Source organism: Triticum dicoccoides, chromosome 7A, assembly GCF_002162155.2.
Source record: "Triticum dicoccoides isolate Atlit2015 ecotype Zavitan chromosome 7A, WEW_v2.0, whole genome shotgun sequence".
In the NCBI taxonomy this organism is placed as follows: Eukaryota; Viridiplantae; Streptophyta; class Magnoliopsida; order Poales; family Poaceae; genus Triticum; species Triticum dicoccoides.
The window spans coordinates 662,499,990-662,515,870 of NC_041392.1; the positions used below are offsets into that span (position 1 = coordinate 662,499,990).

General features: G+C 45.6%; 2 protein-coding genes across 2 annotated transcripts; one reads left to right on the forward strand and one right to left on the reverse strand.

Moving 5' to 3' along the window:
- The first annotated feature begins 3,373 nt into the window (after positions 1-3,373).
- On the forward strand, positions 3,374-4,098 carry LOC119328274. The gene is made up of 2 exons (XM_037601289.1): positions 3,374-3,523; positions 3,739-4,098. Exons 1-2 carry the CDS (start codon positions 3,454-3,456, stop codon positions 3,984-3,986), a joined length of 318 nt encoding a protein of 105 aa, XP_037457186.1. The 5' UTR covers positions 3,374-3,453; the 3' UTR covers positions 3,987-4,098.
- A 3,440-nt stretch (positions 4,099-7,538) lies between these two features.
- LOC119330336 (probable beta-1,3-galactosyltransferase 2) lies at positions 7,539-11,077 on the reverse strand. The gene is made up of 11 exons (XM_037603442.1): positions 10,691-11,077; positions 10,109-10,205; positions 9,951-10,012; positions 9,637-9,848; positions 9,486-9,549; positions 9,333-9,405; positions 9,049-9,169; positions 8,635-8,722; positions 8,436-8,552; positions 8,218-8,327; positions 7,539-8,035 (listed from the first exon to the last, which is right to left on the reverse strand). Exons 1-11 carry the CDS (start codon positions 10,807-10,809, stop codon positions 7,887-7,889), a joined length of 1,212 nt encoding a protein of 403 aa, XP_037459339.1. The 5' UTR covers positions 10,810-11,077; the 3' UTR covers positions 7,539-7,886.
- Positions 11,078-15,881: the final 4,804 nt, after the last annotated feature.

Sequence of the window (15,881 nt, forward strand, 5' to 3'; positions counted from 1 at the left end):
AATCGGTTGAAGAGGATTTTACCGGAGATTATTTCATCGGAACAGTCCGCGTTTGTGCCTGGGAGGCTCATTACTGACAATATTATAGCAGCATATGAGTGTTTGCATTTTATGAAGAGGACGAGAAGTAAGCATAATGATTTCTGTGACCTAAAAGTTGATATGATGAAGGCCTATGATAGGGTGGAGTGGAGCTATCTAAAGGCGGTTATGGTGAAAATGGGTTTTAGCCCAGCTTGGGTTGGCAGGATCATGCAGTGTGTTACCACGGTGACCTTTAATGTGCTCCTTAATGGAAGTAAGCTTGATGAAATACGGCCTTCGAGAGGAATCTGTCAAGGTGATCCGATCTCACCTTATCTTTTTTTACTAGCAGCCGAAGGTCTCTCATGCTTATTAAAGTCTAGCAATATGAGTGAGAACGCGAGGGGGGTTTTGGTTGCACCAATAGCTCCGAGGGTGAACCACCTCCTTTTTGCAGACAATTGCCTGCTAATGTTTAAAGCAAATGATGTGGGAGCGATGGAAATCAGAGATATTATTGGGAGATACTATGATGCTTCAGGTCAACGGGTAAACCTAGCTAAATCCAGCATCTTCTTTGGTAAAGGTTGCCCAAATGATAGGAGAGAGGTGATCAAAGGAATTCTAAATGTCCCCAATGAATCTCTTTCAGAACGACACCTTGGTCTCCCTTCAGATGTTGGGAGGTCAAAAAATGGATCTTTTAAGTATATAAAGGATCGGTTGTGGGGAAAGGTTAGAGGTTGGATAGAAAAGTGCATGGCAGCAGCTAGGAAAGAAATTCTGATCAAATTTGTCGCTCAAGCAGTTCCCACATAATCAATGTCGTGCTTTTTACTCCCGAGAGGTTTATGTCAGCAGATCAATACTATGTTGAGGAAGTTTTTTGGGGGGAGCAAGAATGGGGAGAGGAAGGTAGCTTGGGTCTCTTGGGACAAACTTACAATGCCTAAATACCAAGGTGGCTTGGGTTTTCGAGATACAGAGATTTTTAACTTAGCCATGCTGGCAAAGCAAGCTTGGAGACTCTTAACAGAACCTGAGTCTTTGAGTGCAAAAATCCTTAGAGCTGTTTACTACCCGGGCAGTGATGTGTTGCATTCAGAGCTGGGTGGTCACCCTTCCCAGGTATGGCGGGCAATATGTGCTGGTATGTCAGTTTTAAAACAGGGTTTGATCAAGAGGGTAGGCAACGGGCAATCCATAAACATCTGGGGTGACAACTGGTTGCCGAGAGATTTTATGTTACGAGCACTGCATCCGAGATCGGCCTCACCTCCAGTCTATGTTAGCTATCTGATTGATGAAATAGTACCAAGTCCTGGAACAGGCAGATGATACACATGCACCTGCAGGCTCCTGATGTTTCGGTTATCCTAAATATTCCTCTGAGTTCACGAAATGTTAGTGATAGCTGGGCCTGGCATTATGATCGGAAAGGAAATTTTTTAGTTCGGTCCGCTTATCGCTTGCTGGTAGATACAAAGAAGGGGAGGGAGGACTGGCTAGATGGCCGGCCAGCGGCATTGGATACGAGCGCAACACATATTCATTGGAAGAAATTGTGGAAGGTAAATGTGCGGGCCAAAATTCGTAATTTTGCTTGGTGTTTGGCCAGAAACTCAATTCCTACGGAGGCAGTACGACATCATAGGAAGATGGCTGACGATGATGTCTGTCAGATTTGTAATGGGGCTCAAGATACATGGCGGCGCGCACTTATAGATTGTAATTTTGTGAAATGTGTTTGGGCACTGATGGATGAAGAGATGGTCGAGCATTTGATAGCATGCAATATTCATGATGCACGCATATGGCTTGTTGAACTGATGGAATCTACAAGTGAAGCTGAATTTGTGAAAATACTTGTGACCTTGTGGTCGATTTGGTGGGCTCGCAGGAGAGCGCTTTATGAGCAGGAGTTCCAATCACCTGACCACCTTTAGCTTCATTCAGATTTACTTAGCTGATCTGGAGTTACTAGCTACGTGCAGGCCTATGAAGCAAGGGGCTACTACACATGAAAGAGTTCTAGCTACCACAAGAACAGATAGAAAATGGAAGCCTCCAGTCCGGGGGTATTTGAAAATTATGGTGGATGCAACTGTGAGCCGGAACAGTGATAGAGCTGCCTTTGCTGCGGTATGCAGAGATGAACTTGGAAGTTTTCAAGGAGCATCTTCGGTGGTGATCCGTGATATGGTATATCCAGAAATACTTGAAGCTATGGCCTTTAGGGATGCCCTATCCTTGGCGAGTGATCTAAACATTCACAAAGTACAGGTAATGACAGACTGCATGGCGACTATTAATCATCTCAAGAGCTCGTACAGGGGATCCAATTCTATGGTTATTGAAGAAATTAAAGCTCAGATGGGAGATTTTGAAGCAGTTGAAGCAGGCCACGAGAGGCGAGCGAATAACTGGGAGGCGCATGACTTGGCAAGAGCTTTTGTTACCCTAAATGTGTGGCGCCACTTGTGGCTCCTACAGACCCCTGATATAGTTTGTATGCCACATTTTATTTCGACTGAATAAAGCTGGATGATACCTCAAAAAAAATCTGACTGATACTATTTGTAATCCATATATGGGAGTTTCACAGGCAGCCATTATTATAAAAATAATTTTGAAACTGAGGTTAAATCAATTTGGAAATCAAGCTATTAATATAATTAATTAGCTAAACAATTAATTATGCATGGAAGTAATTAGGTATGCTTAAATAGATACACAATTAATTAGCTAAACAATTAATTATGCATGCAAGTAATTAGGTATGCTTAAATAGATACACAATTAATTAGCTAAACAATTTAGAAATCAAGCTATTAATATAATTAATTAGCTAAACAATTAATTATGCTTAAATTGAGTATGTTTTTTTGTGGAAAATAAAATTATAAATCAAGCCATTAATGCAATTAATTAATTAGTCATGTTGTTAATTAGGCATCCAGATAATTTGTACTAGTAGAGAATTTTTTTTCCAAATGTATTTTCTCTAATAGTGAAGATTTTTTAACAAAATAGGCCATAATCTACCGCTTCGTGTGCACCCAGATTGTCACAACAAAGTTAACGCCACCACAGGCGAGGACAATCGGTCACATGTCATCACTTTCCAAATATTGTTTCATCCCATAGCAACGCACAAGTATTTTATAGCTAGTATAATATGAAAAGGAGAGTATTGAATCACAGAGATCCTTGCATTAACTCGGACGTTATCCATGAGATTTTAGCAATCCGTGTTTTGATTTTGGTCGCCGCCAAGCTTTTATTTCTTGCTTGATTGCTCAGTATATAAGGATCACCTACTCACTAGAGCAAAAAGCTCCAGCCGGCATTAGACCAGAAACACATACTCTGGCAAATCTCCAGACGAGCACCAAACAAGCACAAGCACACGCCTAGCCGGACAGGTCCATGAACCCCTTCCATACAGCAACCGTGCTCTCGGTGCTCCTTCTCATGTGCTTCGCTAATCATGGGCAATGTAATCACCAGGCTTATTGCTATACTTCACTTGATCCGTCTTTCCAACACAAAATCATCCCATAGATTTTTCTTTCTTCGGATCCGCGCTTGCGGTTTGCATTACTCCCTCCGTTTCTAAATATACGACGTTTTGGTAGTTCTCGGAGGGAGTAGTTGACACGACACCACGGAGATCAGAAACAAATACTGATGGTTTGTTCCTTGATCGCGCAGCCAGAAACTTGGGTCATCAGGACATGGGAAGCGGCAGGAAGATCACGATACCGCCGGGCGGGCTGTGCGTCAAAACATCCTGCTCAGGTGTCACGGCGCACGTGTGTTTCTGCTGTTTGATTGACAGCACCTGCCACAGCTCGTTGGCGGAGTGCGAGAAAGAGTCATACTGTCAAAGATCATCTTCCATCCTAGACGCCGCCGCGGCGACGGCCCGTGCTCCGTCGACACCCTCCTATCTGATCTAGTGGAGTACATGCATTGCATTTCTGAATATTTGTAACTTTCGCTCCTCGGCTGCTCGAATGTCTGAAATTCTGAATGAATGAGTTTTCGAGAGTTGAGGTTATCTGCTGTATTTATAAAACGGTTTAATTTCTCTCTCTCCCTTTTGGTATTTTGCACTGATTCTTTTGGCCTCAGAGGCCTGATCTTTTGACACATGATTCAGTATCCCAAAAGATTTACCTGGGAAGAAGATTGGCTCCAGTTCTGACCAGCTTAACTATTGTCCTAGTGTCAAACACTTTGCTGCATATTTGAGTTTTGAAAACTCGCTTACTGTTGATTGGCAAGTCTGGACCTGTGTTTTGAATTTCGGCCGAAAAAAAAGGGATTTCGGCCGAATTTCGGCCATCTCGGCCTAGGGCGAAATCTATCTTCTGCTGAAATTGTTCCAATTTGAGAAATTTTGGTCAAATTTTAATCAAATTTCAGTCAAAATTTGGTCAAATTTCGGCCGAAATTTTTAAAAATGACCAAAATTCGGCCATCTCGACCTAGGGCGAGAAAAAACACAAACCGAAAATCAAAACGCTGGTCTGGACCTCTATTTCTACCATATCACTTGGTCCATCAGAGTAGAGAATCCCTGACAAGTGTTTTAAACTATTGAAACCTTAGAGCGCCATTTAGGGTGGTGACCAAGCCAAAAAATTCAAGTTACTCCTCTACCTGTTTGAACTCATGTCAGGCCTGAAAATCAACTTTGATAAAAGCGAGGTGTTTACGATCGGAGGGGACAACAACATTGATCAGCTGTATGCTGAGATGTTTGGTTGTCAAGTTGGCAAGCTCCCTATGAAGTATTTGGGGGTCCCAGTAACCTACTCCTCGCTCAAAACGGTAGATTGGGATTTCTTGGATGCTAAGCTGATTAAAAGGCTAGCGCCGTGGATGGGTTATGCTGCTTCCTCTGGGGCTAGAGCGATCTTGGTAAACACTAGCTTGGATGGTATTCCCTCCTACTTTATGTCCATGTTCCTCCTCAATAAAACTGTTATTGAAAAAATGAATATTCATCGTCGCCGGTTCTTTTGGAGGAAGGAGAGGAAAAAACGGGCTTATCATATGGTCAGGTGGGATAGGGTCTGACGCTCTAGGAATATTGGAGGTCTGGGTATTAAGGATCTTCATAAGCAAAATATCAGTCTCCTTGTGAAGTGGTGGTGGAAACTTGAATCTGGGGATGGCCTATGGCAACGTATTGTCCGTGCTTGATACTTCAAAAGGAAAACGGTTGCCAATGTGCAAGCTCGTTTTTTTGATTCACCCTGTTGGAAAGCACTTATGAAAATCAAAGATGTTTATATGGCTAGGAGAGAAATTAAGACGAATAGGGGTGACCTGACTAGGGTTTGGCATGACCCCTGGCTATATGAAACACCTTTAAAATGTCAGTTTCCTATTCTGTTTGATTTCTGCTCTGAACAAGATTGTACGGTTGCATCTTTTGCTACTAACAACTTTATAATGCATTTCAGACGCACTCTCTTTAGTGATTTGGCCGAGTAGTGGTCTGATATTGTGGAGAGAGCTAGAAATTTCCCGTTTAATAACCTTCCGGATGCTGTAGGCTGGAAGTTTACTCCTAAGAAAATCTTTACCACCAAATCAGTATATGAGTGGCTAGAGAAAGACCTGGCCGGACCTAACTATAAGTGGGTTTGGAAAGCAAAGATTCCCCTGAAGATTAAAATCTTCATCTGGCAATTGTTTCAAAATGCTGTCCTTTCTAGAGAAAATATGCGTAAAAGAAACTGGCCTGGTAATCCTTCTTGTTCGTTTTGTCATGACATTGAAACTGCAGGACACCTATTTTTTGGTTGTGCTTTTGCTCGTTCGGTGTGGGGAACTTTTGGCTTGGCCTTGGGGGCATCAAGTTGCCCCAAATCTCTTTGGCAAAGTTGGGTGTGGCTGTATAAGGGGCTGTTTGGTTTTTGCCTGTGTGAGCCTTGCCAATCGTTGGCTAGCCAATTTATTGGCGCAGGATTTGGCCACCCCAGACTTGCCAACTTTTTGGCATTGAGCTGAACTGGGAAAGCGGGAGTGGGCTAGGCACACCAAAATATTGGTTCCCATCCAAACGGGAAGCCAGGCTCGGTCAATGACCAATTTTTTGGTTTGGCAGCCGAGGGCTGCAATCCAAACAGCCCCTAAATTCCTCCCTGGTGAGAGGAAGTATTACATGGAATTCATAGCTGCTGTTTGTTGGGGGATCTGGTGTACTCGCAACAAGATCACGTTTGAGAAACGTGCTGTTCGTACACCCCTAGAGACTGTTTTCACTGTGTGCTCTTTCATGATGTATTGGTCAGGTCTGATGAAAGGAGATGACAAGGCGAAATTCCAGGCTGGGGTGCAGAAGATGGTTCGAGTGGCGACGTCTCTTGCTGATCGATCTACTTCACGTGGCAGACTCGCGCTGGAGCAGGGGAGCTAAAAAAGGTTGAGCTGGAAGTGTGTGCTAGCTGTTTGGTCTGTTAGATACTCACTGGGGTTTGATGCCCACTGAGGTTAAATTGTCTCCTGGTGGGTGGTGTCAGTAGCTGCCTTATTTTGGTCCGTCTCTTGGATACTATTTTGATGCTTGATGGTTAGTGTCAGCAGGTTTTCGCCCCATGGTGGGTACTTTGTTTTAGAAGTGCTCACAGTGGGTTTTCTGCTGGTGCTCCAACTCGCTACCCCCTTTCTGCCTCCTGTTGCGTTAACTCTAGTAGTCATTTGGTGTGGTTTTAGTCCAGCATACTCAGACTGCTACTGTTGTATTTCCGTTAAGCAATTAATGGAAAGGGGTGTGCGCCTGGTTGAAAAAAAAAAGAGGAAGCTCCCAGCAAAAGTAAACGAGCCCTCTCCTCCCCCCTTCGGAATCGCTGAAGGAATCCTTGTCCTTGTTCTGACCGTAGCCTCCAATGTAGCGCAGCCCTGCACCTGCCCAGTCTCCTTCCGCGGATGTTCCATTAGGTGCAAGTTGAAGCCTTGCCAAGCATTGTGTGTGCACGCCGACAAGAGGAAGCCTCGGAGGCTGGAATGTGTGTGTGTGTGTGTGTGTGTGTGTGTGTGTGTGTGTGTGTGTGTGTGTGTCATGGAGAACACAGCCGTCATGGAAGTCAAGCTGTGTATGCATGATGTGTGGACACTCCTTTTTTTTTAGAAGTGATGTGTGGACACTCTAGACAGTAAGGCTTGAGCATGGGCAGTTTGGCCCGATGACCCAAATTCGAACGCCGACGTGCTCACGTCAGGCCAGGCTCGGGCTCTAGTTTTCGACCGGAAAGCCCCGCATGAAGGCCCAAAAGAGCTAAAGTTGGATTTTTTTTAAAAAATATTTGCGGGGAAAAGCTCAAGTTAAAATTTCAGTACAAATATATGCTTTGCAAAAAAAAAGCATAATAATGGAGTAGTTACATATACCCAAAATAACTAACATATACCCAAAAAAAATCATATGTACTATAAAGTCCTATCATCAAATTTCTGTGACAAACCCTTCAATTCAATTCAAAGCAGCCCAAGTCAAGTGTAGCACTGCAGTGCCAATTCAACAGTCCATCAAAATGCACCACCATGAACAATGAAGAAGAGCTTTATATATCTTGTTAACCTTGCACAGAGTACATGAGGTCCTTACAAAAAGACCGCCCAAACTCCCCAAAAGACCGAGCATCCCATATACGTGCCCCCCTCAGCCGGCAACCAGCAGACTCCGAGTAAAACCACGGCCTGCTTCGCCGGCATCGCCTGACCGACCACCTACCTACAGGCCCAAGAATGAACTGAACACGTTTCATGCACAATGTACAACATACTCAGGACTACTATACTACAGCAGAGCAACTTCGTCAGTCTGAACTTCACCCAGATTTCGCTTAGAAAGAAGCGGTCCAGAGCGCCTTTTCGCTCTCCCCGCATTTGTTGTGCACTCCCTGGATGTTCTCCACGGTGTTGCATATGCCGCTGCATCTCCAGTCGAATGACGCCGCGCAGGTGTTCCCCGCCTGGGCTTTCCACTCGCAATCTGCGGTCAGGCAACAGACAGATTATTCGAACCTAGTTTGTGCACAAAGCCTGTCGCTTACAGATTATAGGTTGTTCTTTATCACATTTTTATCAATAGCTCTGCAGAAAATACTGTAAATAGTTGACAAATTTGGGCACTCAATCTGAGCCCATGCAGACAAGAGTTATAGAGAGGCTTACCGGGTGGAGTACCGCAGCAAAGACGACGGTCATCAATATGCTCAACATCTAGCCCTATGAACCAAGCCCCCAAAGAGACATCCTCGTTGACATACTTGTGCAACACATGCCTGGAAAAGATCAAATCATCCGAAACGGTTTGAGTATACGCTCCAAAGCATGAGGTTAAGAGTAAATTCGGCCATTTGAAGCAAAATCTGGTTCGGGTAATATCTCACTTATTTAGGGAGATGTAGGTTGCCAAATCTTTTGAAATAGCATATAGCTGACCGGTGGCATGTCGGAAATACTTATCCCCGAATTTCCAGTGCTCGGGTTCATAATATCTGACTTCCCTGTTCCGTGGCAATTGTATATTAGTTAACTACCCAGAAACACAACAAAGAAATGAGGACCTAAATACCGTGAACTACTTACTTGTCGGATAGTACAGGACCAGACTTCATGCATCCAGTATATACTCTGGGTCTCGAAATATGTTTGGACAAAATCTGCCCAAGGGTGGCTGCAGATGTGGAAGTTGCATGTTAGAAACAGAATGTTTGTCACTTGCTGAACAAGATGTTTTGACACAAGTGGAGGTCCAGAATTGATGAACTTTTGTCAGCTCCTCCTTATGAGGGAATAAGCAAACTAGATGGCATCAGAGTTTAAATTTCATAGCAGTCTTAGCCTCTAGGTACTTACTTAGCATCGTTACCAATACATTTAGGTATATAAAAGACGTAAATGTGCTTTAGCAGTTAGCACTAAAGATGGTTATTTAGGTACCAATACAGTGATGATTATTTTATCCAGCTCATATGGTCAATTAATATTTGAAGAATTTACCTATATTTACATGTACATCATCATCAACTTTGACATAGAAGTTAGCATCCCATAAAGCAACAGCCGTCGCAAAGTATGTCTTGGTTTTTCCAGATAATTCAAGGTATCCTTCCACATGATCCTGTAAAGAGTGAAGACAATTGGAAGTAAGAACAACTCATAATGTAATCCAAAGTCAAAGTAACAATTACTTTGGCAGTTCCGACGGGTGCAGCTAACAACTTTTTTTAGGGACGGCTAATAACTCTTATCTTATATAGTAAAACAGATAAAGTGAAGCTTACAAGCCTCATGAAGTCTCCGTGTTTCCTATCCTCTGCCGCGATTGCCCTATCCACAATTCCACCTGAAATAGCACTGCAAACAACCATTCATCATAACCAATTGGACTGAAAAATGTGAGGGAAGCCCAAGTTGAACATAATCATGTTGCACACCTGTGACCAATGACAAAACGAATTATGATGCCCTTCTCTTCCTCCAGCTTTTTCCTCTTCTCTCCTGTTTTCCATGGTCACTCCACCATTAATAACCCATTACCCATGCCACAAAAATCTTCAAGAACAGTTCCATGTGGGGAAAAAAAACCTTGTGGCATCCAGGTGTTGCGGATGGAATCCCTCCTCTTACGGCTGCTGAAGGCCGTGTTGATGCCCATGACCATGAGGTACTTGCGCCTTCCGGACGATTCGGAGGCCTTGTACTCCTGCGAAACCGGAGAGCCGTTGAGGAATGACTCCTGCAGTGTCCTTGCAGCTGAAAGCTCTGTCTCCAAATTTGCTATCGTCTTGTCCAGTGTCCTGCAGGAGGAGGGGCCATTTGAACTCTAGTTAGATAAAAATCTACCTTGAAACTTTGCTGGAACAAATCAGGGGAAAAAAGACATGCGTGTTGTCACGTACTGTACAGCGTTGTGAGTGTCCAAGGCCTGTAGCGTATCTCTGAAATCCTGCTTCTGTCCGACCTGAAATTGAAATTTGCATCAACATGAGCATGCCACTGCTGCAGGAAACTGTGATTGGAAAGGAGATGGTGTCATTTGGGAGAGGGATGAAGTTACCTTAGTAGAATCACAGTCTACGGCGGCGAGCTCGGCCTCTTTCCCTCTTCTTTCGTTTGGCTTGGCAACCTCGGTTGCCTCGGGCAATGTCCACATCCTGGGAAGCAGAGATGAATTACAGAGCACATGAGTAAAATCATACAGCACAGTAGGAGGAGTAGTTAGCTAGCTCATCGGTCAGTCCGGAATTCATAGCTCGCGTAAACGATTTTGGAGCTCATATAGCATTCAGTCCCAATCGGCTAATGCCACGATCGAACCAGAAGTCTGAATTCTTTGCATCGTTGGACACCGCAGTCAAAAGGCTCAAAGCACCACAAGCAAGAACAGCCGTTCAAGTCAAAGGTTCAAAGCAGGGCCAGGGCTGGACCTCACCTACCTCAGCCCATTGACCTAAATCTGCCCCCAAAATGCAAGAAGGAGCACAGCAGATCTTGCCCCCGAGACCCGTCCCAGGCCGACGCCCTTCAGAATTCCGCGGAAACGGGGCGGGACACGGAATCTGGAGGCCGGCCAGGCGCGCTGAGCGCCGGACGACTAATGGAGAAGGAGAACCGCAGGCGAGGCGACATACATACATACCCGGAGGTGAAGAGCAGGCCGAGGGAGAAGCTCCCGGCGCAGAGCAGGAGCACCCACCGCCTGGCCACGGCCCCGTCCCCTCCCCCTCCCCCTCCCGCCGCCCCTCTCCTCCAGCTCATGGCCGCCGCCCGCTTGCACTACCGCCGGCCCTCCCCCACTCTCAGCCGAGCTAGCTACTCAGCTGCCGGGCAGGACATGTGCCGATGTACGGCGGGGGATGGGGAGGAGGAGGAGGACGACGAGGAGGAAGCGTGGCTCCCCGGGTATTCTCGCTTACTTAAATCCCCGAGCCGTCCTCCCCCCGTCGCCATGTGCGCGCGCGGGCGGAGGCGGCGACCGACAGTACAGTTCAGCGGGGTTCGGTAATTGGGTTGGGGGCCGCGAATTCGACGGAGGTTTGCGGTGAGTTTATTAATATGACAGTACTGGTGATTGGTGGTAACTGGCCGTAAAGTAAGTAATGGCCGCCGTTGCGGTTGCTGTTGGCTGGATTTTCTTGGATTTGCTGACTGCTGAGCTGAGCTCGTGGGCGGCGTGCTGCGGCAGGTGGAGGCGTACGTCGTCGGGGTGGAGTGCAAGGCGGTGCAGCAGGAATGCATTGCATGCCGGCCGGGTCGTTGGGCGGAGCGGCTGCCAGGCGGGCTAGCGTGGCGGTGGTTGGTTCGCGTGCTCGCCGGCCGGCGACGGACTGGTTCGCCTCGCACACCCCGCGCCATGTACCGCGGCTTTCCTGTAACCCCTTGACTCTGACTCTCTGAGGCTTTCGAAATCGGAAAATTGCGACAGGAGCAGGTGCTATTAGAGAACAATTAGCAGACTTGGATTTGCGAATTATTCCAAAGAATTCTTTGGTCGAATGGAAGGAATTAAAAGACGAGGGGTATAGTGGAGATGAGTGGAAAGATAGAAAAAAACGAATAAGAAAAGTTTTTTTGATTAGACGCATGCATTTGGCGAAACATTTTATTCAAACAAATGTAGAACCAAGCTGGTCATAGTGAAGAGTAAATTAGACTAGTGTCATGCATATGACATTAGTATAAGATATTACCTTCATAATGCAAAGTAACATAATAGTAGTATCATAGATGGCTTCATTTATTAGCTCGTAGACTCATCTTGTCTTGGAAAGCGTTATGTTACAGTAACATATTATGTTACCACCTCTCATTAATTACTTGTCACATAAGCAGAATTTTTTCGAAGTGCGCCATGTTACTAGGTAAGTTACTCCCACTATGACTAGCCTGAGACGGTGCACGGTGCACGGTGCGTGGATGCGGGTCTCGTTAAGAGCAGGGCATGAAGTTTTTTTTCAAAAGTATGCAATTGCGTACCATAGTTTTATAGAAGGTAGAATTTTAAGTACAAGAAGACTACAACTCGCTGCGAACAACGAGTGTAGTATAAACTCCACACCAAGGCTAGTCCGAAGACAGTCACCATCAACATTGCAACTACAACACAAAAGAGCCTGTCCAACTGAGCAACATTGCCGCGTCTCAACCGACGCCGATCACCTTCAAAGATTAGCAGATTCAACTGAACTCCCCTTGTCGACGCACCATCTACCCTTGATGCCTAAAGGAGGTGTGGCAAGTAGATGGCGGAACTTGGTTGGTCCAGGGAAAGGCACCATCTTGGACTCATCGGCGACGGCGTACATTGCGCCCCTGAAGATCAAACTTGGACAACGACGAACATCGAGAGAGCACCACACAAAGAACCTCTAGGCCGTGTCTCCAAACGCAATGCTCTCAAGAGAGAAACGGCGTCGAGAACGCCGCCATCACGTCAATCCAACTCTGGACTTAGGCTTTCGTCCGAAGACAACTACCATCATCAAGTGGGAGAGGGGATGTCGACACACCTCGGCGACGCCTCCAAGGAGGGGAACGACACACACGGGTGCCATCGCCACCGGCACCGACCAAAGACGGGGCAAGATTTTCATCCGAAATGCCGCACACCCAACCTCTTAACCCACTGGACATGAGGCACACTCCGTCCTTGCAAGGCATGAAGTGAAAACACTGTTGTGTTGAAAAATAATAGTAAGAGCAACTTCAACGGGCCGATCCAAACGGACGACGGTTTCATCCTTTTTTTGTTCATTTGGGTCGGGCGCCCGCCCGACGTCCGCCTTCTTTTAGATTTTGGTCGGCAGCGCGCCCAACGCGTCGACCCATATGTGCCGACGGCGTCCGCCCTCTTTTAGATTTTGGTCGGCAGCGCGCCCAACGCGTCGACCCATATGTGCCGACGTGGCTGACTGGCTGCCCAATATTACATTGATTTGCATTCAAACATATTGTCAAATAACATGGTTTACCGAATAAAATATTATGCTTTTACAAGCCGGATACAAATAAAAATGTTTCCAACATGAGCCCACATATACTCAACCAAATCATTTTGCAGTGCACGTGAGTTTCCCAATCACGCATGTCTTCATGAAATTAGGTGAACTGTTCAAATGTTGCCGCTACTCCATGCTCAGGCACAACATTCTCACCCTGAAACTGAAACCATTGATCGTACAGACGTTCCGGGCGCTCGTCTTCTACGATCATATTGTGCATGATCACGCAAGTAGTCATCACCTCCCACAGTTTCTGCGTGCTCCAGGTATTAGCAGGGTACCGAACGATGCCCCATCGAGATTGCAAAACACCAAAGGCAAGCTCGACATCCTTCCTAGCACTCTCTTGCTCTTGGGCAAATCTTTTCCTCTTCTCTTCGACAGGTTTGGGTATTGTCTTGACAATAGCGGCCCACAAAGGAGGAAAGTTCACCGGTGGGCTATTGCCTTCGGCAAGCCCAGCAAACACCGGCGAGCGCTGAAGCACGTTGATGTTGGGGAACATAGTAATTTCAAAAAAAATTCCACGCACACGCAAGATCATGGTGATGCATAGCAACGAGAGGGGAGAGTGTTGTCTACGTACCCTCGTAAACCGTTCGCAGAAGCGTTATATCAACGCGGTTGATGTAGTCGTACGTCTTCACGTCCGACCGATCCAAGTACCGAAAGCACGACACCTCTGAGTTCTGCACACGTTCGGCTCGGTGACGTCCTCGCCTTCTCGATCCAGCAAGGGGGGCGAAGTAGTAGATGAGTTCCGGCAGCACGACGGCGTGGTGACGGTGTTGGTGAAGAACAATCTCCGTAGGGCTTCGCCTAAGCACTACGAAAACTATGACGGAGGATAAACTAGAGGGGACGGGGTTGCCGGCACACGGCTTGGTGTTTCTTGATGTGTCTTTGGTGCTAGCCCCTACCCCTCTATTTATATGTTGAGCCCTAGGGTCGAAACTTGGAGTAAAAGCCTCCTCAAAGTCGGTTTCACCCGAAAGGCAAGAGTCCTTCTCGGACTCCAGGGCTAGACGCCAGGGTTCCCGGCGTCTACCCCCTAGACGCCAGGGTTCCTGGCGTCTAGCCTCTGGTCTCTGCAGAACTTCCTTTTGCACTTTCCAAAAGCCTCGTGGGCTTTCCCCTTTGGCCCAGATAAAGTGTTCTCGTGCCCAAACATTTCGGGAAACATCCGGAACCCCTTCCGGTGAATTCTGGAACCCTTCCGGAGATCAAACACTACTATCCCATATATCAAACTTTATCTCCGGACCATTCCGGAGTTCCTCGTCATGTCCGTGATCTCATCTCGGACTCCGAACAACATTCGGTCATCAACATACATAACTCATATAGTACTATATCATTAACGAACGTTAAGCGTGCGGACCCTACGGGTTCGAGAACTATGTAGACATGACCGAGACACCTCTCTGGTCAATAACCAATAGCGGGACCTGGATGCCCATATTGGCTCCTACATATTCTACGAAGATCTTTATCGGTCAGACCGCATAACAACATATGTTGTTCCCTTTGTCATCGGTATGTTACTTGCCCGAGATTCGATCGTCGGTATCTCAATACCTAGTTCAATCTCGTTACCGGCAAGTCTCTTCACTCGTTCCGTAATACATCATCCTGCAACTAACTCATTAGTTGCAATGCTTGAAAGGCTTATAGTGATGTGCATTACTGAGTGGGCCCAAAGATACCTCTCCGACAATCGGAGTGACAAATTCTAATCTCGAAATATGCCAACCCAACAAGTACCTTTGGAGACACATGTAGAGCACATTTATAATCACCCAGTTATGTTGTGACGTTTGGTGGCACACAAAGTGTTCCTCCGGTAAACGGGAGTTGCATAATCTCATAGTCATAGGAACATGTATAAGTCATGAAGAAAGCAATAACAACAAACTAAACGATCAAGTGTTATGCTAACGGAATGGATCAAGTCAATCACATCATTCTCCTAATGATGTGATCCCATTAATCAAATGATAACTCATGTCTATGGTTAGGAAACATAACCATCTTTGATCAACGAGCTAGTCAAGTAGAGGCATACTAGTGACACTCTGTTTGTCTATGTATTCACACATGTATTATGTTTCCGGTTAATACAATTCTAGCATGAATAATAAACATTTATCATGATATAAGGAAATAAATAATAACTTTATCATTGCCTCTAGGGCATATTTCCTTCAGTCTCCCACTTGCACTAGAGTCAATAATCTAGTTCACATCGCCATGTGATTTAATACCAATAGTTCACATCACCATGTGATTAACACCCATAGTTCGCATCGACATGTGACCAACACCCAAAGGGTTTACTAGAGTCAATAATCTAGTTCACATCGCTATGTGATTAACACCCAAAGAGTACTAAGGTGTGATCATGTTTTGCTTGTGAGAGAAGTTTAGTCAACGGGTCTGCCACATTCAGATCCGTAAGTATTTTGCAAATTTCTATGTCAACAATGCTCTGCAGGGAGCTACTCAAGCTAATTGCTCCCACTTTCAATATGTATCCAGATTTAGATTTAGAGTCATCTGGATCAGTGTCAAAATTTGCATCGACGTAACCCTTTACGACGAATCTTTTTGTCACCTCCATAATCGAGAAACATATCCTTATTCCACTAAGGATAATTTTGATGTTATCCAGTGATCTACTCCTAGATCACTATTGTACCCCTTGCCAAAAACAGTATAGGGTATACAATAGATCTGGTACACAACATGGCATATTTTATAGAACATATGGCCAAGGCATAGGGAATGACTTTCATTCTCTTTCTATCTTCTGTCGTGGTCGGGCTTTGA

Coding starts and splice junctions, on each gene's coding strand:
- LOC119328274 (XM_037601289.1), top strand. CDS start 3,454: ATGAACCCCTTCCATACAGCAACCGTGCTCTCGGTGCTCCTTCTCATG. Junction 3,524..3,738: donor CTTCGCTAATCATGGGCAAT/GTAATCACCAGG, acceptor TTGATCGCGCAG/CCAGAAACTTGGGTCATCAG.
- LOC119330336 (XM_037603442.1), bottom strand. CDS start 10,809: ATGAGCTGGAGGAGAGGGGCGGCGGGAGGGGGAGGGGGAGGGGACGGG. Junction 9,849..9,950: donor GACACTCACAACGCTGTACA/GTACGTGACAAC, acceptor CTCCTCCTGCAG/GACACTGGACAAGACGATAG. Junction 8,328..8,435: donor ACCTACATCTCCCTAAATAA/GTGAGATATTAC, acceptor GATCTTTTCCAG/GCATGTGTTGCACAAGTATG.